At 50.2% G+C, this 25,358-nt stretch overlaps 1 protein-coding gene across 1 annotated transcript; it reads left to right on the plus strand.

Annotated features, from left to right (window-relative positions):
* The first annotated feature begins 1,965 nt into the window (after positions 1 to 1,965).
* On the plus strand, positions 1,966 to 23,420 carry LOC109887708 (double-strand-break repair protein rad21 homolog A-like). The gene is given in 15 exon segments (XM_031820986.1): positions 1,966 to 2,145; positions 2,888 to 3,077; positions 3,640 to 3,769; positions 4,010 to 4,109; positions 4,424 to 4,530; positions 6,179 to 6,373; positions 7,514 to 7,636; positions 8,149 to 8,274; positions 9,824 to 10,047; positions 11,799 to 11,949; positions 12,409 to 12,542; positions 13,975 to 14,157; positions 14,472 to 14,480; positions 14,482 to 14,553; positions 22,335 to 23,420. Coding segments are annotated over 14 exon segments (1,890 nt in total). The 5' UTR covers positions 1,966 to 2,145; positions 2,888 to 2,933; the 3' UTR covers positions 22,527 to 23,420.
* The last annotated feature ends 1,938 nt before the right edge of the window (positions 23,421 to 25,358 follow it).

Here is a 25,358-nt window from a genome sequence, read left to right on the forward strand (position 1 = left end):
GCACAGTGACTCTACTCCTTGTATATAGTCTCATTACTACCTGGTACCCCTGCACATTGACTCTGTACTGGTACTCCTTGTATATAGTCTCATTACTACCTGGTACCCCTGCACAGTGACTGGTACTCCTTGTATATAGTCTCATTACTACCTGGTACCCCTGCACAGTGACTCTACTCCTTGTATATAGTCTCATTACTACCTGGTACCCCTGCACAGTGACTCTGTACTCCTTGTATATAGTCTCATTACTATGTGGTACCCCTGCACAGTGACTCTGTACAGGTACTCCTTGTATATACTCTCATTACTACCTGGTACCCCTGCACAGTGACTCTGTACTCCTTGTATATAGTCTCATTACTACCTGGTACCCCTGCACAGTGACTCTGTACTGGTCCTCCTTGTATATAGTCTCATTACTACCTGGTACCCCTGCACTGTGACTCTGTACTGGTACTCCTTGTATATAGTCTCATTACTACCTGGTACCCCTGCACAGTGACTCTACTCCTTGTATATAGTCTCATTACTACCTGGTACCACTGCACTGTGACTCTGTACTCCTTGTATATAGTCTCATTACTACCTGGTACCCCTGCACAGTGACTGGTACTCCTTGTATATAGTCTCATTACTACCTGGTACCCCTGCACCGTGACTCTGTACTGGTACTCCTTGTATATAGTCTCATTACTACCTGGTACCCCTGCACAGTGACTCTGTACTCCTTGTATATAGTCTCATTACTACCTGGTACCCCTGCACAGTGACTCTGTACTCCTTGTATATAGTCTCATTACTACCTGGTACCCCTGCACAGTGACTCTGTACTGGTACTCCTTGTATATAGTCTCATTACTACCTGGTACCCCTGCACTGTGACTCTGTACTGGTACTCCTTGTATATAGTCTCATTACTACCTGGTACCCCTGCACTGTGACTCTGTACTCCTTGTATATAGTCTCATTACTACCTGGTACCCCTGCACAGTGACTGGTACTCCTTGTATATAGTCTCATTACTACCTGGTACCCCTGCACTGTGACTCTGTACTCCTTGTATATAGTCTCATTACTACCTGGTACCCCTGCACCGTGACTCTGTACAGGTACTCCTTGTATATAGTCTCATTACTACCTGGTACCCCTGCACAGTGACTCTGTACTCCTTGTATATAGTCTCATTACTACCTGGTACCCCTGCACAGTGACTCTGTACTCCTTGTATATAGTCTCATTACTACCTGGTACCCCTGCACAGTGACTCTACTCCTTGTATATAGTCTCATTACTACCTGGTACCCCTGCACAGTGACTCTGTACTCCTTGTATATAGTCTCATTACTACCTGGTACCCCTGCACAGTGACTCTACTCCTTGTATATAGTCTCATTACTACCTGGTACCCCTGCACCGTGACTCTGTACTCCTTGTATATAGTCTCATTACTACCTGGTACCCCTGCACAGTGACTCTGTACTCCTTGTATATAGTCTCATTATTGTTATTTTATTGTGTTACTGTTACTTTTTTTGTTCATTTTTCTTTACTTTTTAACCCTGCACTGTTGGGAAAGGGCTTGTACATAAGCATTTCACGGTAAAGTCCACACATGTTGTATTCGGTGCATGTGACATTTAAAAACATTTATTTACTTTTACTTATCAAGTCACGGGCCATAGACTGGTGCCCTTTGGCTAATCGAATCCGCACATTTTAAAGTCTGGCTCAGGAGCAAAGCATCTCGCCTTCTCTATCTTTCACACACATACATTTTTTTAGTCAGTTATCCAGAGCGATTTTACAGTAGATAGTGCATACACATTTTCGTACACAACAAACACACTTGTATTAATCAGATGGCACATTTTATTTGATTTTTGCAATAATCGAATTTAAACAATCTCGCCCGCTATCATTGGTCAATGCATTTGCCATTTGCAGCTGGCTGTCAACACGAGCAGACTCCTCCCTTCGCCATGTTTCGGGCTGTAAACATCCTGCTGATTTTAAAAGGACACTGAGCGGGAGGAAGTCTACTGGCGCCATCTTGACTCTTTTCATGAGTACAACAGGAAGAGACAATCGCTGGGAGTAATTGCATAATCATTGATATTTATTTTGAAAGGGGGGGTACAATCGGTAAGTTAAATATATTTTACTTTATGAAAAAAAAAAATGATTAGTGAGTTTTGTGATGAGAAATTAGCGTGCACGCCGATGCTTTCTTTACCGGGGCCCTCCTACCAACTAGCGCGCCTGCTAACCGCTACCGGGGGGGAAAAAGTGTTTGCAGTTAATGCACGCACGCTCAGCACCGTCGCTAGTTAGCGTGAAATGATGCATCCCACAATTATGATCAATTAGGATGATGTATTATCATGCTTCTCTTCTTATTTGGTTTACTTTGATATATTTTCCGAAATTGTTGCTAGGATTTCAAGCTAGCTAACTAGCTCTCTTGCTAACTGAACAGTTAACGTGAGCTAGCATGCTAGCCTAGCCATGTTCAATCAAAGCCCCAAGTAGTAGATTTTTTTCGAACAACTTTTAACTCGCAAGTCCACCAGTACTTGAACATGAGCTGCTAACTATATAAATCCAGTTTCAACCAGTACAATAATTAGCTAACTTAAGTCATTTATTAGATTGCAAGGCAGATATGTCTGATTATGGGTCTCCTATCATCCAAAAAGCCAAAAGAGTCGTGAATGAGTCGTATTTTCAATCCAAAACGACACATTTTATTTGTTGATATTAGCTACAACTACCGTCTATTTTGCATGGATAATTTTCTTCCCAAAAGCTTAGCTACCTAAACATTTTGAGAAAGTTTCTATTTCACATGCCATAAAGCTTTCAAATCCGTCTTTCTCTATTCCAGGTGCTCTTACCCCCGGTTCTTCAAGAGCTAGCAACCAACCGGGGCAATGTTCTACGCCCACTTTGTCCTGTCCAAACGTGGGCCTCTGGCCAAGATCTGGCTAGCGGCCCACTGGGACAAGAAGCTGACCAAGGCTCATGTGTTTGAATGTAACCTAGAGAGCAGTGTGGAGAGCATTATCTGCCCCAAGGTAAGAGGAGACCTGGCTAGCAGATATCATGATTCATGTCTCTGTTAAATGCCCTTACACAATGAAGACCCAGTCTGAGAAGTCAGTCTCATCCCTTGGCCGTTCATTAGACATCCCATTGGCTTTCCTTATTTCCGCATTGACCAATCCAATAGTGTCAGATCTACGTGTGGAAGAAGTAGGCATGGGTCTAATGATGGAACTAGGTAGTGACCAGATTAGAACCAGGCCGATTGACTGAGGCAGCATGCATGCATGCATGTTACCCACATCAAGTAACATACCTTGGTAGTGACCACAGCTACTGGATGATGCTTGCGGTCGACAGTTCTTCGGCCGATGATGATGTAATGTTACCTATGACATCTCCCTGATGTGATCCATGGGACCTGTTCAGGAGGGCACATCGTTACGCAACGTTCAAACTAGAAGTCTATTTTGTAGACCAGAAATGATTGTCAGATAGAATAGGGAATCATATCGTCTCTCTTCATTCTGTTTCAACAGCGTTCAGAACATTTCACCACACTGAATACACCATGGTTCTGTCTCCTCCCCCTAGGTGAAGATGGCGCTGAGGACCTCAGGTCACCTCCTGCTCGGTGTGGTGAGGATCTACAACAGGAAGGCCAAGTACCTCCTGGCTGACTGTAATGAAGCCTTCATCAAGATCAAGATGGCTTTCAGACCAGGTGCGTAGCTTGGCTCTTATTATGGGACTAGGAAATAAACTTAATCAATGTGGCTTTCAAACCAGGTTTGTAGTTTGGGTCTTATGTGACTAGGAATACGCTTAATCAACGTGGCTTTCAGACCAGGTACTTACTTGACTAGGACTAAACATGAAGAGATCAGGAGTTTGAGCGGCTGGTGATCCTAGTCTTACTGATTTGTTGTTTATTTGCTCACCACTCTGTCTGGCTGCCCCCCAGGTGTGGTGGATCTGCCAGAGGAGAACAGAGAGGCTGCCTACAACGCTATCACCCTGCCGGAGGATTTCCACGACTTTGACCAACCCTTACCCGACCTTGAGTAAGTCATATAGATATATATCTATCTCTATATATAGATATATCTATATATAGAGATATAGATAGTGTCTATGGAGGAAGTTCCCTCCCAATACAACCCTACACACGCCTCCCAGGAAGAGGACTGTTGCTAATTGTAACAGGCAACTAATGAGGATGCAAATCACCTAACAAGTATAATCCTAATTTTAGGAGCCCCCGTCCCGTCCTAACCAAATACAGATTGTACTCGGCTATCTGACATAAGGAACGGGTGATTATGCAGAGCTATAACGAACTGAGGTGAAACGTTGACACTGTCGGTTGTTTCCACAGTGACATAGACGTCGCCCAGCAGTTCACCCTGAACCAGAGCAGAGTGGAGGAGATCACCATGAGGGAGGAGGTGGGGAACCTCAGCCTCATGCAGGACAATGACTTTGGTAAGGAGCTGTCTTGTCAATATTCCTGGCTTTTGTTCGACATGCTCTGGTATTTTTGGCGACCGAGAAAGTGTGTGTATTTATTTCAACTCCCTCCTTTGGCTTGATGTCAATGAGAAGTATACATCTCCTGCATGTGGGCTGGTCAGCCACCTAGCAATTTCAGTTCTAGCCAATGAGCTTCAGCTCCTCCCATTTGCATAATCTATGAGCAGAATTACTCCTACCTCAATTAGCTGTGAAATCCCCAGTTTCAAAGCAACTTTTTAATTTTTTTTAAACTGTGCCATGCCAAATTTACCTTACATCTCCCCCATGTGGGCCAGCCCCCTAGCAATTTTTGTTCTAGCCAATGAGCTTCAGCTCCTCCCATTTGAGTGACGGCTAGCCAGAGGCCTGCCCAGCGTTATCCAGGGCGGGCTCAACGGCCCAGTGGACACAGCAGAGAGAGAGAGAGAGAGCGATGATGTGGTGCACATATCAGCACATTTGCGATCTATTATGCAAATGTTTGTGGACAGCTTTTGGCTCGTGTGCTACTTTCAGAACTACTGGCTAAAAAGTATACAAAGTACCTGAGAGTCTCTTTAACTGGGTTTTGGATCGCTACTGAATATGCAACAGCAAGTCATGTTGATAATACACAACATTGTATTTCCCCTGTAAAAACCAACTGGTTCATGAATATGCAAATCTAAAACTAAGTCATAAATTCTCATAATGCTAACTAGATTACCTAGCTGGAGACATTCTCATAATGCTAACTAGATTACCTAGCTGGAGACACATTCTCATAATGCTAACTAGATTACCTAGCTGGAGACATTCTCATAATGCTAACTAGGTTACCTAGCTGGAGACACATTCTCATAATGCTAACTAGGTTACCTAGCTGGAGACATTCTCATAATGCTAACTAGATTACCTAGCTGGGGAGACATTCTCATAATGCTAACTAGATTACCTAGCTGGAGACACATTCTCATAATGCTAACTAGATTACCTAGCTGGAGACACATTCTCATAATGCTAACTAGATTACCTAGCTGGAGACACATTCTCATAATGCTAACTAGATTACCTAGCTGGAGACACATTCTCATAATGCTAACTAGATTACCTAGCTGGAGACATTCTCATAATGCTAACTAGATTACCTAGCTGGAGACATTCTCATAATGCTAACTAGATTACCTAGCTGGAGACACATTCTCATAATGCTAACTAGATTACCTAGCTGGAGACACATTCTCATAATGCTAACTAGATTACCTAGCTGGAGACACATTCTCATAATGCTAACTAGATTACCTAGCTGGAGACACATTCTCATAATGCTAACTAGAATACCTAGCTGGAGACACATTCTCATAATGCTAACTAGAATACCTAGCTGGAGACACATTCTCATAATGCTAACTAGATTACCTAGCTGGAGACACATTCTCATAATGCTAACTAGATTACCTAGCTGGAGACACATTCTCATAATGCTAACTAGGTTACCTAGCTGGAGACACATTCTCATAATGCTAACTAGGTTACCTAGCTGGAGACACATTCTAATAATGCTAACTAGGTTACTTAGCTATTGGCTTTGGCTTTCCATGTATTGTAACAACCCTCTGTGTCCCTCCCGCGCTCCCAGCTGACTTTGGCATGGATGACCGTGAGATGATGAGGGTAGAGGGAGGCTTTGAAGAGGACATCATCCATGGAGCGACAGCCTCTAATCTGCTGCTGGAGGCAGAGCCTGGGCCTGCTCACCTGCCAGACAAGTCCAACCACCTGGAGTACGATGACTTTGGAGACACTATGGAGAACAACGAAGGAGGAATGCTGGGTAGGGAGGGAGGGGGATGCTGGGAAACCGCCCCATAGTGTTGACTGTCTCTGTGCTCTTAGGGAGGGGAATGCTGGGTAGGGAGGGAGGGGAATGCTGGGATACCGCCCCATAGTGTTGACTGTATCTGTGCTCTTAGGGAGGGGAATGCTGGGATACCGCCCCATAGTGTTGACTGGTTCTGTGCTCTTAGGGAGGGGAATGCTGGGTAGGGAGGGAGGGGAATGCTGGGTAGGGAGGGAGGGGAATGCTGGGTAGGGAGGGAGGGGAATGCTGGGTAGGGAGGGAGGGGAATGCTGGGTAGGGAGGGAGGGGAATGCTGGGTAGGGAGGGAGGGGAGTGCTGGGTAGGGAGGGAGGGGAGTGCTGGGTAGGGAGGGAGGGGAGTGCTGGGTAGGGAGGGAGGGGAGTGCTGGGTAGGGAGGGAGGGGAGTGCTGGGTAGGGAGGGAGGGGAGTGCTGGGTAGGGAGGGAGGGGAGTGCTGGGTAGGGAGGGAGGGGAGTGCTGGGTAGGGAGGGAGGGGAGTGCTGGGTAGGGAGGGAGGGGAATGCTGGGAAACCGCCCCATAGTGTTGACTGTCTCTGTGCTCTTAGGGAGGGAGGGGGATGCTGGGTAGGGAGGGAGGGGGATGCTGGGATACCGCCCCATAGTGTTGACTGTCTCTGTGCTCTTAGGGAGGGAGGGGGATGCTGGGATACCGCCCCATAGTGTTGACTGTCTCTGTGCTCTTAGGGAGGGGGATGCTGGGATACCGCCCCATAGTGTTGACTGTCTCTGTGCTCTTAGGGAGGGGGATGCTGGGATACCGCCCCATAGTGTTGACTGTCTCTGTGCTCTTAGGGAGGGAGGGGAATGCTGGGTAGGGAGGGAGGGGGATGCTGGGATACCGCCCCATAGTGTTGACTGTCTCTGTGCTCTTAGGGAGGGAGGGGGATGCTGGGTAGGGAGGGAGGGGGATGCTGGGATACCGCCCCATAGTGTTGACTGTCTCTGTGCTCTAAGCTGTGTGTTTGTGTGAAGGATCAATATAGTACTATTCTAAATTCAGAGTGATGCGATGACGGCAGTCAGTGTGTTATCACCCCTCCCCTCCAAATGGTTTGTCCCGGAGCCTGAACCGTGTGTTGTCTCGTTTGTCCAGTGGATAAACTACTGTCCCAGGAGGATGGGGGTGGTATATTTGACGACCCTCCGGCCATCACAGAGAGCGTGATTCCCCCAGACCATGGAGACGATGAGGACGACTTCGACAACCTACAGTCACGTACGTTCATTACCCAGACCGATGTGGTCATTTAAAATCTGTTGATCTTTCTCTCTTTCTGGGATAACATGTCAGTGTGTTGTTCATTGGGGCGTACTGTAGCAAATACGTTTTTCCAGCCGAAAACAAACACCTGTGTTCTTATTTGACAAGTTCAGGTTGTACCTCCCTGTTTCAAAACGTTTTCTCCCAACTGAACACTACCCGGATCACAAGCTTGTGTGTTTGGTTAATCGATAACAATTCACCATTAAAACGACCTAGAAGCTTGTTATTATCGATCTAACCATGACACCATTAAAACGACCTAGAAGCTTGTTATTATCGATCTAACCATGACACCATTAAAACGACCTAGAAGCTTGTTATTATCGATTAACCTTGACACCATTAAAACGACCTAGAAGCTTGTTATTATCGATCTAACCATGACACCATTAAAACGACCTAGAAGATAATTACTGCTGTCATCACTCCTACTGTGTGTATTAAGATGTGTTGTTGTCCCACAGCGGGTCCAGACAGTCCTGACTCCGGCCCAGTCGAGCCCCTGCCGGCCATGCAGGACCAGACGGAACAGACCACTCTGGTCCACAATGAGGAGGAGGCTTTTGCCTTGGAGCCTATCGACATCACTGGTGAGCAGCTCTCCTCTGTCAGAATAGTGTAGAGACACAACCAAAACACTTCTCTCAGCTCTCCTCTGTCAGAATAGTGTAGAGACACAACCAAAACACTTCTCTCAGCTCTCCTCTGTCAGAATAGTGTAGAGACACAACCAAAACACTTCTCTCAGCTCTCCTCTGTCAGAATAGTGTAGAGACACAACCAAAACACTTCTCTCAGCTCTCCTCTGTCAGAATCGTGGAGAAACACAACCAAAACACTTCTCTCAGCTCTCCTCTGTCAGAATAGTGTAGAGACACAACCAAAACACTTCTCTCAGCTCTCCTCTGTCAGAATAGTGTAGAGACACAACCAAAACACTTCTCTCAGCTCTCCTCTGTCAGAATAGTGGAGAAACACAACCAAAACACTTCTCTCAGCTCTCCTCTGTCAGAATAGTGTAGAGACACAACCAAAACACTTCTCTCAGCTCTCCTCTGTCAGAATAGTGTAGAGACACAACCAAAACACTTCTCTCAGCTCTCCTCTGTCAGAATAGTGTAGAGACACAACCAAAACACTTCTCTCAGCTCTCCTCTGTCAGAATCGTGGAGAAACACAACCAAAACCATTTCTCTTTCATTGACTGTTAAAATGTAAATCTGCTATAAATACAACGCTGTGAAAAAGTATTTGCCCCCTTTTCTGATTAAAACAAATTTATTGTTATTATAAAATTATTTTTGTGTGCATATTTCTGATACTGAATTATCAGATCTTCAACCAAAACCTAATATTAGATAAAGGGGAACCTGAGTTCACAAATAACAAGGAAAGGGTATACTTATTTTATTAACAAATTTATGCAATACCCAATTCCCCTCGTGGAGAAAAAAGGTCATTCCCCCCTCTTACACTCTAACTGGTTGTGCCACCTTTTTTAGCAGCAATGACTTCCTGTAATTGTTGATCAGTCTCTCACATCTCTGTGGAGGAATTCTGGCCCGTTCTTCCATGCAGAACCCCTTTAACTCAGCCACATTTGTGGATTTTCAATCATGGAACTGCTAGTTTCAAGTCCTGCCACAACTTCTCAAATTGGGATTAGGTCTTGACTTTGACGAGGCCATTCCAAATCACAGACTGATGGCCTGACATTCTAGAACCTCTCTGGTACAGAGACATTCTAGAACCTCTCTGGTACAGAGACATTCTAGAACCTCTCTGGTACAGAGACATTCTAGAACCTCTCTGGTACAGAGACATTCTAGAACACCTCTGGTACAGAGACATTCTAGAACACCTCTGGTACAGAGACATTCTAGAACACCTCTGGTACAGAGACATTCTAGAACACCTCTGGTACAGAGACATTCTAGAACCTCTCTGGTACAGAGACATTCTAGAACCTCTCTGGTACAGAGACATTCTAGAACCTCTCTGGTACAGAGACATTCTAGAACCTCTCTGGTACAGAGACATTCTAGAACCTCTCGGTCTGTGGCGGAAGAAAACAACTGTTAAAGAAATAGGGATTTTTGGTCATTAGTGGGAAAATGACATCCACACTTCTCTGTCCAGTGAAAGAGACCAAGGCGAAGAGGAAGAGGAAGCTGATTGTCGACAACCTGAAAGAGTTGGACAGTAAGTCGATCCGCGCCCAGCTCAGCGACTACTCGGATATCGTGACCACGTTGGACCTGGCCCCTCCCACCAAGAAGCTGATGATGTGGAAAGAGACCGGAGGAGTGGAGAAACTCTTCTCTCTCCCCGCACAGCCGCTCTGGAACAGCAAACTGCTGAAGGTAAGAGACAGGAGGAGATCAACGCACAGCCGCTCTGGAACAGCAAACTGCTGAAGGTAAGAGACAGGAGGAGATCAACGCACAGCTGCTCTGGAACAGCAAACTGCTGAAGGTAAGAGACAGGAGGAGATCAACGCACAGCCGCTCTGGAACAGCAAACTGCTGAAGGTAAGAGACAGGAGGAGATCAACGCACAGCCGCTCTGGAACAGCAAACTGCTGAAGGTAAGAGACAGGAGGAGATCAACACACAGCTTTAGTCTGGAGGGGGTGAACACACAGCTTTAGTCTGGAGGGGGTGAACACACATCTTTAGTCTGGAGGGGGGGTGAAGACACACAGCTTTAGTCTGGAGGGGGGGTGAAGACACTTCTTTAGTCTGGATGGAGGGGGTGAACACACGGCTTTAGTCTGGAGGGGGGGTGAAGACACGGCTTTAGTCTGGAGGGGGTGAACACACAGCTTAGTCTGGATGGAGGGGGTGAACACACGGCTTTAGTCTGGGTGGAGGGGGTGAACACACGGCTTTAGTCTGGAGGGGGGGTGAAGACACGGCTTTAGTCTGGAGGGGGTGAACACACAGCTTAGTCTGGGTGGAGGGGGTGAACACACGGCTTTAGTCTGGGTGGAGGGGGTGAACACACGGCTTTAGTCTGGGTGGAGGGGGTGAACACACGGCTTTAGTCTGGAGGGGGGGTGAAGACACGGCTTTAGTCTGGATGGAGGGGGTGAACACACAGCTTAGTCTGGATGGAGGGGGTGAACACACGGCTTTAGTCTGGGTGGAGGGGGTGAAGACACGGCTTTAGTCTGGGTGGAGGGGGTGAAGACACGGCTTTAGTCTGGGTGGAGGGGGTGAAGACACGGCTTTAGTCTGGGTGGAGGGGGTGAAGACACGGCTTTAGTCTGGGTGGAGGGGGTGAAGACACGGCTTTAGTCTGGGTGGAGGGGGTGAAGACACGGCTTTAGTCTGGGTGGAGGGGGTGAAGACACGGCTTTAGTCTGGGTGGAGGGGGTGAAGACACGGCTTTAGTCTGGGTGGAGGGGGTGAAGACACGGCTTTAGTCTGGGTGGAGGGGGTGAAGACACGGCTTTAGTCTGGGTGGAGGGGGTGAAGACACGGCTTTAGTCTGGGTGGAGGGGGTGAAGACACGGCTTTAGTCTGGGTGAAGACACGGCTTTAGTCTGGGTGGAGGGGGGGAACACACGGCTTTAGTCTGGGTGGAGGGGGGGAACACACGGCTTTAGTCTGGGTGGAGGGGGTGAAGACACGGCTTTAGTCTGGGTGGAGGGGGTGAAGACACGGCTTTAGTCTGGGTGGAGGGGGTGAAGACACGGCTTTAGTCTGGGTGGAGGGGGTGAACACACGGCTTTAGTCTGGTGGGGGGGGTGAACACACGGCTTTAGTCTGGGTGGGGGGGGTGAACACACGGCTTTAGTCTGGAGGGGGGGGTGAACACACGGCTTTAGTCTGGAGGGGCCGTTGAACACACGGCTTTAGTCTGGAGGGGGGGTTGAACACACGGCTTTAGTCTGGAGGGGGGGTTGAACACACGGCTTTAGTCTGGAGGGGGGGTTGAACACACGGCTTTAGTCTGGAGGGGGGGTTGAACACACGGCTTTAGTCTGGAGGGGGGGTTGAACACACGGCTTTAGTCTGGAGGGGGTGAGCGTGTCAGATCTCATTAACTGTCCCTCTGGGACACCTGAAGTTGAATGGGTTTTTAACTGAAATATGTCCTGTGTTGTCAGATGTTCACGCGCTGCCTGACTCCCCTGGTGCCCGACGAGATGAGGAAGAGGAGGAAGGGAGGAGAGGCTGATAGTCTGGATGAGTTCCTGAAGGACCTGGAGAACCCCGAGGTGCCCAGAGAGGAGGCACTGTCTGGCAGGGACGTTATTGGTAAGTTACCTTCAGCCTCATATACTAACCCCAGAGAGGAGGCTGTCTCCCTGTCTCACCCCTCATATACTAACCCCAGAGAGGAGGCTGTCTCCCTGTCCCACCCCTCATATACTAACCCCAGAGAGGAGGCTGTCTCACCCCTCATATACTAACCCCAGAGAGGAGGCTGTCTCACCCCTCATATACTAACCCCAGAGAGGAGGCTGTCTCACCCCTCATATACTAACCCCAGAGAGGAGGCTGTCTCACCCCTCATATACTAACCCCAGAGAGGAGGCTGTCTCACCCCTCATATACTAACCCCAGAGAGGAGGCTTTCTCCCTGTCTCACCCCTCGTATACTAACCCCAGAGAGGAGGCTTTCTCCCTGTCTCACCCCTCATATACTAGACCATCATGGACATCTGGTTGTTCCTCTGTCATTATCAAACCAACCCTGTGTCTCTCTCTCCTCAGACCAGACCATCATGGAGGAACCCAGTATGCTGCAGGCCTCAGCCATGGAGGGAAGTAGGACCACCTTGGATGAGACTGTCATGCCACCACCGTCCACCCCACACGGACTCAAACACAAGGAGGCTGGCCTGCCTGTGAGTACTACTGCTTTCATTCAGGGAGGGGGCTGGCCTGCCTGTGAGTACTACTGCTTTCATTCAGGGAGGGGGCTGGCCTGCCTGTGAGTACTACTGCTTTCATTCAGGAGGCTGGCCTGCCTGTGTACTACTGCTTTCATTCAGGGAGGGGGCTGGCCTGCCTGTGAGTACTACTGCTTTCATTCAGGGAGGGGGCTGGCCTGCCTGTGAGTACTACTGCTTTCATTCAGGGAGGGGGCTGGCCTGCCTGTGAGTACTACTGCTTTCATTCAGGGAGGGGGCTGGCCTGCCTGTGAGTACTACTGCTTTCATTCAGGAGACTGGGATATCAGCCCCCCCCCCCCCCCCACTGCTGTTACAGTTGGTTGGGATATCAGCCCCCCCCCCCACTGCTGTTACAGTTGGTTGGGATATCAGCCCCCCCCCCCCACTGCTGTTACAGTTGGTTGGGATATCAGCCCCCCCCCCCCCCCCCACTGCTGTTACAGTTGGTTGGGATATCAGCCCCCCCCCCCCACTGCTGTTACAGTTGGTTGGGATATCAGCCCCCCCACCCCCCACTGCTGTTACAGTTGGTTGGGATATCAGCCCCCCCACCCCCCACTGCTGTTACAGTTGGTTGGGATATCAGCCCCCCCCCCCCCCCCCCACTGCTGTTACAGTTGGTTGGGATATCAGCCTCCCCCCCACTGCTGTTACAGTTGATTGGGATATCAGCCCCCCCCACTGCTGTTACAGTTGATTGGGATATCAGCCTCCCCCCACTGCTGTTACAGTTGATTGGGATATCAGCCCCCCCCCCCCCCACTGCTGTTACAGTTGATTGGGATATCAGCCTCCCCCCACTGCTGTTACAGTGGATTGGGATATCAGCCCCCCCCCCCTGCTGTTACAGTTGATTGGGATATCAGCCCCCCCCCCCTGCTGTTACAGTATGTTGGGATATCAGCCCCCCCCCCCCCTGCTGTTAGTTGGTTGGGATATCAGCCCCCCCCTGCTGTTAGTTGGTTGGGATATCAGCCCCCCCCCCCCCCTGCTGTTAGTTGGTTGGGATATCAGCCCCCCCCCCCCCCTGCTGTTAGTTGGTTGGGATATCAGCCCCCCCCCTGCTGTTAGTTGTTTGGGATATCAGCCCCCCCCCATATGGATATGGAACAACCAGCCAGCAATGGAATCATTCATGTTTTGCCTATTTCCTGTGACTAGTTATCTTACCTACTGTAGTCGGATGCACCTAGTTAAGTCTCTGAATCAGAGCATCTGCCACATTTACATAATGTTAAACGATGTGCGTAACCCCCCCAGTAATAACAGCAAGGTGTATATAAATGTATTCAACAACCAGTAATGAAATGGTTGATGTTTTGTCTTACCTCTGACTAGTTCTGGTATGTGTATCCAATAACCCTCTCTCGTCTTGTCCATTTAGATGGGAGCCCAGGAGCCTCAGGCTGATCTCTCAGTCCTATCCATGGCCCAGGTTGACCTGCCCCAGGTTGACCTGCCCCAGGTAGACCTGCCCCCAGAGGAGAGCCTCAACCTCACACAGCTGGTCCCTGAGCTGGATCTGCTGGACAAGGAGAAGAAGGACAAGGATGACAGTGATGAGGAGGTGAGTGGTGGCAACTTACCATCAGAGAGGGTTTATATATGGGGGGGGGTAGAGACTGGGGGAGGAGGGTAGAAACCTGGGGGGGGGGGGGTAGAGTAAAGACCTGGGGGGGAGGAGGGGAGGGTAGAGACCTGGGGGGGGAGGAGGGGGGGGTAAAGACAATGTGACCTCAACTGGCCTGATGGAAAAGTAACATTTGTGGGAAATACACATCTATGATACCTTTGGAGATGAATGGACTGTGTCAGGCCACCTTGAGGTCCTGCATGTTTTTCAGAGTGTGTGTGTGTGTGTGTGTGTGTGTGTGTTTGCAGGAGGAGGAGGGGTGATCCAACTCAGGACCAGGAGGAGAAGAGGTGGAACAAGAGGACCCAACAGATGCTGCATGGCCTTCAGGTAAACAAACATCCTGTTATTCACTACTCAGGTAAACAAACATCCTGTTATTCACTACTTCAGGTAAACAAACAAACTATGCTAATGTTCTGTTGGAAATTAGAGTTACAGAATATTACATTTCCATGTGGAAAATTGCTATAATGGAAAACAGGTCGTTGGAGAATATCTGATATCTACATCTGATGATAGCTGATGTCTACATCTGACGATAGCTGATGTCGACATCTGACGATAGCTGATGTCGACATCTGACGATAGCTGATGTCGACACCTGACGATAGCTGATGTCGACACCTGACGATAGCCGATGTCGACACCTGACGATAGCCGATGTCGACACCTGACGATAGCCGATGTCGACACCTGACGATAGCCGATGTCGACACCTGACGATAGCCGATGTCGACACCTGACGATAGCCGATGTCGACACCTGACGATAGCCGATGTCGACACCTGACGATAGCCGATGTCGACACCTGACGATAGCCGATGTCGACACCTGACGATAGCCGATGTCGACACCTGACGATAGCCGATGTCGACACATGACGATAGCCGATGTCGACACCTGACGATAGCCGATGTCGACACCTGACGATAGCCGATGTCGACACCTGACGATAGCGATGTCGACACCTGACGATAGCCGATGTCGACACCTGACGATAGCCGATGTCGACACCTGACGATAGCCGATGTCGACACCTGACGATAAGCCGATGTCCGACAACCTGACGATAGCCGATGTCGACACCTGACGATAGCCGATGTCGACACCTGACGATAGCCGATTTCGACCACCTGACGATAGCCGATGTCGACACCTGACGATAGCCGATGTCGACACCTGACGAAGCCGATGTCGACCCTGACGATAGCCGATGTCGACATCCTGACGATACAGCCATGTCCGACACCTGACGATAGCCGATGTCGACACCTGACGATAGCCGATGTCGACACCTGACGATAGCCGATGTCGACACCTGACGATAGCCGATGTCGACACTGACGATAGCCGATGTCGACACCTGCGATAGCCGATGTCGACACCTGACGATAGCCGATGTCGACACCTGACGATAGCGATGTCGACACCTGACGATAGCCGATGTCGACACCTGACGATAGCGATGTCGACACCTGCGATAGCCGATGTCGACACCTGACGATAGCCGATGTCGACACCTGACGATAGCCGATGTCGACACCATTACGATAGCCGATGTCGACACCTGACGATAGCCGATGTCGACACCTGACGATAGCCGATGTCGACACCTGACGATAGCCGATGTCGACACCTGACGATAGCCGATGTCGACACCTGACGATAGCCGATGTCGACACCTGACGATAGCCGATGTCGACACCTGACGATAGCCGATGTCGACACCTGACGATAGCCGATGTCGACACTGACGATAGCCGATGTCGACACCCTGACAATAGCCGATGTCGACACCTGAGATAGCCGATGTCGAAACCCCTGACGATAGCTGTCGACACCTGACGATAGCCGATGTCGACACCTGACGATAGCCGATGTCGCACCTGACGATAGCCGATGTCGACACCTGACGATAGCCGATGTCGACACCTGACGATAGCCGATGTCGACCCTGACGATAGGGCCCCGATGTCGACACCTGACGATAGCCGATGTCGACACCTGACGATAGCGATGTCGACACCTGACGATAGCCGATGTCGACACCTGACGATAGCCGATGTTCGACACCTGACATAGCCGATGTCGACACCTGACGATAGCCGATGTCGACACCTGACGATAGCCGATGTCGACACCTGACGATAGCCGATGTCGACACGGACGATAGCCGATGTCGACACCTGACGATAGCCGATGTCGACACTGACGATAGCCGATGTTCGACACCTGACGATAGCCGATGTCGACACCTGACGATAGCCGATGTCGACACCTGACGATAGCCGATGTCGACACCTGACGATAGCCGATGTCGACACCTGACGATAGCGATGTCGACACCTGACGATAGCCGATGTCGACACCTGACGATAGCCGATGTCGACACCTGACGATAGCCGATGTCGACACCTGCACGATAGCCGATGTCGACACCTGACGCATAGGCCGATGTCGACACCTGACGATAGCCGATGTCGACACCTGACGATAGCCGATGTCGACACCTGACGATAGCCGATGTCGACACCGCGATAGCGATGTCGACACCTGACGATAGCCGATGTCGACACCTGACGATAGCCGATGTCGACACCTGACGATAGCCGATGTCGACACCTGACGATAGCCGATGTCGACACCTGACGATAGCCGATGTCGACACCTGACGATAGCCGATGTCGACACCTGACGATAGCCGATGTCGACACCTGACGATAGCCGATGTCGACACCTGACGATAGCCGATGTCGACACCTGACGATAGCCGATGTCGACACCTGACGATAGCCGATGTCGACACCTGACGATAGCCGATGTCGACACCTGACGATAGCCGATGTCGACACCTGACGATAGCCGATGTCGACACCTGACGATAGCCGATGTCGACACCTGACGATAGCCGATGTCGACACCTGACGATAGCCGATGTCGACACCTGACGATAGCCGATGTCGACACCTGACGATAGCCGATGTCGACACCCCCCCCCGATGTCGACACCGTGACGATAGCCGATGTCGACACCTGACGATAGCCGATGTCGACACCTGACGATAGCCGATGTCGACACCTGACGATAGCCCGATGTCGACACCTGACGATAGCCGATGTCGACACCTGACGATAGCCGATGTCGACACCTGACGATAGCCGATGTCGACACCTGACGATAGCCGATGTCGACACCTGACGATAGCCGATGTCGACACCTGACGATAGCCGATGTCGACACCTGACGATAGCCGATGTCGACACCTGACGATAGCCGATGCGACACCTACGATAGCCGATGTCGACACCTGACGATAGCCGATGTCGACACCTGACGATAGCCGATGTCGACACCTGACGATAGCCGATGTCGACACCTGACGATAGCCGATGTCGACACCTGACGATAGCCGATGTCGACACTGACGATAGCCGTGTCGACACCTACGATAGCCGATGTCGACACTGACATAGCCGATGTCGACACCTGACGATAGCCGATGTCGACACCTGACGATAGCCGATGTCGACACCTGACGATAGCCGATGTCGACACCTGACGATAGCCGATGTCGACACCTGACGATAGCCGATGTCGACACCTGACGATAGCCGATGTCGCACCTGACTAAGCCGATGTCGACACCTGACGATAGCCGATGTCGACACCTGACGATAGCCGATGTCGACACCTGACGATAGCCGATGTCGACACCTGCGATAGCCGATGTCGACACCTGACGATAGCCGATGTCGACACCTGACGATAGCCGATGTCGACACCTGACGATAGCCGATGTCGACACCTGACGATAGCCGATGTCGACACCTGACGATAGCCGATGTCGACACCTGACGATAGCCGATGTCGACACCTGACGATAGCCGATGTCGACACCTGACGATAAGCCGATGTCGACACCTGACGATAGCCGATGTCGACACCTGACGATAGCCGATGTCGACACCTGACGATAGCCGATGTCGACACCTGACGATAGCCGATGTCGACACCTGACGATAGCCGATGTCGACACCTGACGATAAGCGATGTCGACACCTGACGATAGCCGATGTCGACACCTGACGATAGCCGATGTCGACACCTGACGATAGCCGATGTCGACACCTGACGATAGCCGATGTCGACACCTGACGATAGCGATGTCGACACCTGACGATAGCCGATGTCGACACCTGACGATAGCCGATGTCGACACCTTGACGATAGCCGATGTCGACACCTGACGATAGCCGATGTCGACACCTGACGATAGCCGATGTCGACACCTGACGATAGCCGATGTCGACACCTGACGATAGCCGATGTCGACACCTGACGATAGCCGATGTCGACACCTGACGATAGCCGATGTCGACACTGACGATAGCCGATGTCGACACCTGACGATAGCCGATGTCGACACCTGACGATAGCCGATGTCGACACCTGACGATAGCCGATGTCGACACCTGACGATAGCCGATGTCGACACCTGACGATAGCCGATGTCGACACCTGACGATAGCCTGATGTCGACACCTGACGATAGCCGATGTCGACACCTGACGATAGCCGATGTCGACACCTGACGATAGCCGATGTCGACACCTGACGATAGCCGATGTCGACACCTGACGATAGCCGATGTCGACACCTGACGATAGCGATGTCGACACCTGACGATAGCCGATGTCGACACCTGACGATAGCCGATGTCGACACCTGACGATAGCCGATGTCGACACCTGACGATAGCCGATGTCGACACCTGACGATAGCCGATGTCGACAACCTGACGATAGCCGATGTCGACAACCTGACGATAGCCGATGTCGACACCTGACGATAGCCGATGTCGACACCTGACGATAGCCGATGTCGACACCTGACGATAGCCGATGTCGACACCTGACGATAGCCGATGTCGACACCTGACGATAGCCGATGTCGACACCTGACGATAGCCGATGTCGACACCTGACGATAGCCGATGTCGACACCTGACGATAGCCGATGTCGACACCTGACGATAGCCGATGTCGACACCTGACGATAGCCGATGTCGACACCTGACGATAGCCGATGTCGACACCTGACGATAGCCGATGTCGACACCTGACGATAGCCGATGTCGACACCTGAAATAAAAAAGCGATAGCCGATGTCGACACCTGACGATAGCCGATGTCGACACCTGACGATAGCCGATGTCCGACACCTGACGATAGCCGATGTCGACACCTGACGATAGCCGATGTCGACACCTGACGATAGCCGATGTCGACACCTGACGATAGCCGATGTCGACACCTGACGATAGCCGATGTCGACACCTGACGATAGCCGATGTCGACACCTGACGATAGCCGATGTCGACACTGACGATAGCCGATGTCGACACCTGACGATAGCCGATGTCGACACCTGACGATAGCCGATGTCGACACCTGACGATAGCCGATGTCGACACCTGACGATAGCCGATGTCGACACCTGACGATAGCCGATGTCGACACCTGACGATAGCCGATGTCGACACCTGACGATAGCCGATGTCGACACCTGACGATAGCCGATGTCGACACCTGACGATAGCCGATGTCGACACCTGACGATAGCCGATGTCGACACCTGACGATAGCCGATGTCGACACCTTACGATAGCCGATGTCGACACCCTGACGATAGCCGATGTCGACACCTGACGATAGCCGATGTCGACACCTGACGATAGACGATAGACGATGTCGACACCGACCGATGTCGACACTGACGATAGCCGATGTCGACACCTGACGATAGCCGATGTCGACACCTGACGATAGCCGATCGACACCTGACGATAGCCGATGTCGACACCTGACGATAGCCGATGTCGACACCTGACGATAGCGATGTCGACACCTTGACGATAGCCGATGTCGACACCTGACGATAGCCGATGTCGACACCTGACGATAGCCGATGTCGACACCTGACGATAGCCGATGTCGACACCTGACGATAGCCGATGTCGACACCTGACGATAGCCGATGTCGACACCTGACGATAGCCGATGTCGACACCTGACGATAGCCGATTCGACACCTGACGATAGCCGATTTCGACACCTGACGATAGCCGATGTCGACACCTGACGATAGCGATGTCGAACTGACGATAGCCGATTGTCGACACCTGACGATAGCCGATGTCGACACCTGACGATAGCGATGTCGACACCTGACGATAGCCGATGTCGACACCTGACGATAGCCGATGTCGACACCTGACGATAGCCGATGTCGACACCTGACGATAGCCGATGTCGACACCTGACGATAAGCCGATGTCGGACACCTGACGATAGCCGATGTCGACACCTGACGATAGCCGATGTCGACACCTGACGATAGCCGATGTCGACACCTGACGATAGCCGATGTCGACACCTGACGATAGCCGATGTCGACACCTGACGATAGCCGATGTCGACACCTGACGATAGCCGATGTCGACACCTGACGATAGCCGATGTCGACACCTGACGATAGCCGATGTCGACACCTGACGATAGCCGATGTCGACACCTGACGATAGCCGATGTCGACACCTGACGATAGCCGATGTCGACACCTGACGATAGCCGATGTCGACACCTGACGATAGCCGATGTCGACACCATGACGATAGCCGATGTCGACACCTGACGATAGCCGATGTCGACACCTGACGATAGCCGATGTCGACACCTGACGATAGCCGATGTCGACACCTGACGATAGCCGATGTCGACACCTGACGATAGCCGATGTCGACACCTGACGATAGCCGATGTCGACACCTGACGATAGCCGATGTCGACACCCTGACGATAGCCGATGTCGACACCTGACGATAGCCGATTGTCGACACCTGACGATAGCCGATGTCGACACCTGACGATAGCCGATGTCGACACCTGACGATAGCCGATGTCGACACCTGACGATAGCCGATGTCGACACCTGACGATAGCCGATGTCGACACCTGACGATAGCCGATGTCGACACCTGACGATAGCCGATGTCGTCGACACCTGACGATAGCCGATGTCGACACCTGACGATAGCCGATGTCGACACCTGACGATAGCCGATGTCGACACCTGACGATAGCCGATGTCGACACCTGACGATAGCCGATGTCGACACCTGACGATAGCCGATGTCGACACCTGACGATAGCCGATGTCGACACCTGACGATAGCCGATGTCGACACCTGACGATAGCCGATGTCGACACCTGACGATAGCCGATGTCGACACCTGACGATAGCCGATGTCGACACCTGACGATAGCCGATGTCGACACCTGACGATAGCCGATGTCGACACCTGACGATAGCCGATGTCGACACCTGACGATAGCCGATGTCGACACCTGACGATAGCCGATGTCGACACCTGACGATAGCCGATGTCGACACCTGACGATAGCCGATGTCGACACCTGACGATAGCCGATGTCGACACCTGACGATAGCCGATGTCGACACCTGACGATAGCCGATGTCGACACCTGACGATAGCCGATGTCGACACCTGACGATAGCCGATGTCGACCACCTGACGATAGCCGATGTCGACACCTGACGATAGCCGATGGTCGGCACACCTGACGATAGCCGATTGTCGACACCTGACGATAGCCGATGTCGACACCTGACGATAGCCGATGTCGACACCTGACGGATAGCCGATGTCGACACCTGACGATAGCGATGTCGACACCTGACGATAGCCGATGTCGACACCTGACGATAGCCCGATGTCGACACCTGACGATAGCCGATGTCGACACCTGACGATAGCCGATGTCGACACCTGACGATAGCCGATGTCGACACCTGACGATAGCCGATGTCGACACCTGACGATAGCCGATGTCGACATCTGGTTGTCTGGAGGCGACTGACTTCATATCTTTAGCAAGTCATTCCATCATCTCTTATTTGGGCGAACCACTTTCTCCTGGGTCGGTCTGTTATCTCGCTGGACGACCCCCTGGGTCGGTCTGTAATCTGGTTGAACAGACCATTGATCAGTAAGGTGACCGTCTCTCTGTTCTCTCCTCTCTACAGCGAGTCATGGCCAAGACGGGAGCCGAGCAGGTCAGCTTGTTGGCGCTGTGCCGAGACAACAACAAGAAGCAGGCGGCCGCCAAGTTCTACAGTTTCCTGGTTCTGAAGAAACAGCAGGCCATCGAGCTCAACCAGACCGAGCCTTACAGTGACATCATCGCTACAGCCGGACCAAGATTCCACCTGGTTTAGACACTGCCTGAGGTCCAAATGGCACTGGTTCCTATACAGCACCCTACTTTTGACCAGAGCCTCCTTAGGGTTCTGGGCAAAAGTAGTGCACTATATAGGAAATATGGTGCCATTTGGAAATGTCTTTTTCACTATTTTTATGTATATGTTAGTTTTTTTTTTGCCCTTTTTTTTTGTTGGGGGGGGTGGGGGGGTCCTAAATGCTAACTTTGAAAAGGATTGTACTGTATCTACCACCAACTGAATCATGCAGTATTGTTTTTTTACGTGAGAAATGCATTTATCCAGTATATTTATATATATCCTGTCAAGTTCCTTCTTTCCATTTTGTAAAGCTTTCTGACCACACTAGTTGTTTTGTTTTGGGGGGGGTTGGAACAATACATGTCCCATTGCTCTGTAATGGTCAAATTCATCAAAAAGATTAATCAAATTTTAGTCTCCAATCACGAATTCCCCTTCAAAAATTGTGTTAGAACATTTGTCTTTCATGCTTACATACATGCTGTTTTACAGGTACTGTTATATCATGAGAGAAATGGAATAAGAGCTCTTCACCTCAAGTTCTTCCTATTGCACTTGACATAAAATCCTGTTTTTCTTTCCCAATTTTTTTTTGTTGATTTTTGTTTTTGTTTATACAGGTTGTTATTTCTGTTGATAAATTGGCTATATTACGACTAGCATTGAATTGTATTGTTTAGGTGTATAATAATGCCCATTTATTCCTGTTGCGTTTTGTACCTCCACAGCTATTTTTGTTGTTGCATAAAAGAAACTAGATGCTTGTACATGTTTCAATGAAAGTTGATGATCCCATGTTTTTAAGTCTTATGGTTAACTAGCTGTTGTGATACTTCTGTAAAGAATTTGAAATAAAAAGTGTTTTAATTACCTGGTTTACACACTCTGAACCATTCTGTCTGGTGAAATGACATCAAGAATATGTTCCAGAAAGCAAGATCAATGACTTGGTCCAGCTGACTGTTCAAAATGACTTGGCCCAGCTGACTGTTCAAAATGGCTTGGCCCAGCTGACTGTTTAGAATGACTTGGTGACTGTTCAAAATGACTTGGCCAAGCTGACTGTTCAAAATGACTTGGCCCAGCTGACTGTTCAAAATGACTTGGTCCAGCTGACTGTTCAAAATGACTTGGTCCAGCTGACTGTTCAAAATGACTTGGCCAGCTGACTGTTCAAAATGACTTGGCCCAGCTGACTGTTCAAAATGACTTGGCCCAGCTGACTGTTCAAAATGACTTGGCCCAGCTGACTGTTCAAAATGACTTGGCCCAGCTGACTGTTCAAAATGACTTGGCCCAGCTGACTGTTCAGAATGACTTGGCCTAGCTGACTGTTCAGAATGACTTGGTCCAGCTGACTGTTCAGAATGACTTGGTCCAGCTGACTGTTTAGAATGACTTGAAATGATTTAATCTTTTAGAGAAATGTGGACTTAAAATAACTGACTTGACGACAAGTTGAGGCTAACTTAAAGGGATGCTTAAATATTTTGGCAATGAAGCCTTTTTACTTATTTCCTCAGTCATTTTTATGTCTGTGCCGTTTGAAATCAAATTTTATTTGTCACGTATGCAATAAAAACTATTTTTTTAAGGAAGTTGCTAACTAGCGTTAGCGCATTGAATGGAAGTCTATGAGAACAGCTAGCATGCTTCCTTCATACTGGACACAGTCAGACATAAAAATGGTGTCCATGTTAATCTGACTGGGGAAGAAGATAAAGGGCTTCATTGCCAAAATCGAGGTATCCCTTTAATAATCCTGCTGTTTAGAATACAACACCAGTTGACACTCGTGACTCCCGACGAAAAAGCTTAAAACCCGCCAGCTGTATGTTAATCATGTTGTTGTTCAGCCGCGACTCTGTGAAACATAAGATATTAATCAAATGTATTTATATAGCCCTTCTTACATCAGCTGATATCTCAAAGTGCTGTACAGAAACCCAGCCTAAAACCCCAAACAGCAAGCAATGCAGGTGTAGAAGCACGGTGGCTAGGAAAAACTCCCTAGGAAGAAATCTAGAGAGGAACCAGGCTATGAGGGGTGGCCAGTCCTCTTCTGGCTGTGCCGGGTGGAGATTATAAACCTAGAGAGGAACCAGGCTATGAGGGGTGGCCAGTCCTCTTCTGGCTGTGCCGGGTGGAGATTATAAACCTAGAGAGGAACCAGGCTATGAGGGGTGGCCAGTCCTCTTCTGGCTGTGCCGGGTGGAGATTATAAACCTAGAGAGGAACCAGGCTATGAGGGGTGGCCAGTCCTCTTCTGGCTGTGCCGGGTGGAGATTATAAACCTAGAGAGGAACCAGGCTATGAGGGGTGGCCAGTCCTCTTCTGGCTGTGCCGGGTGGAGATTATAAACCTAGAGAGGAACCAGGCTATGAGGGGTGGCCAGTCCTCTTCTGGCTGTTCCGGGTGGAGATTATAAACCTAGAGAGGAACCAGGCTATGAGGGGTGGCCAGTCCTCTTCTGGCTGTTCCGGGTGGAGATTATAAACCTAGAGAGGAACCAGGCTATGAGGGGTGGCCAGTCCTCTTCTGGCTGTTCCGGGTGGAGATTATAAACCTAGAGAGGAACCAGGCTATGAGGGGTGGCCAGTCCTCTTCTGGCTGTGCCGGGTGGAGATTATAAACCTAGAGAGGAACCAGGTTCTGAGGGGTGGCCAGTCCTCTTCTGGCTGTGCTGGGTGGAGATTATAAACCTAGAGAGGAACCAGGCTCTGAGGGGTGGCCAGTCCTCTTCTGGCTGTGCTGGGTGGAGATTATAACAGAACAAGATGTTCAAATGTTCATAAATGACCAGCAGGA

The sequence above is a fragment of the Oncorhynchus kisutch genome, unplaced genomic scaffold, assembly GCF_002021735.2.
Source record: "Oncorhynchus kisutch isolate 150728-3 unplaced genomic scaffold, Okis_V2 scaffold3809, whole genome shotgun sequence".
Lineage (NCBI taxonomy): Eukaryota > Metazoa > Chordata > Actinopteri > Salmoniformes > Salmonidae > Oncorhynchus > Oncorhynchus kisutch.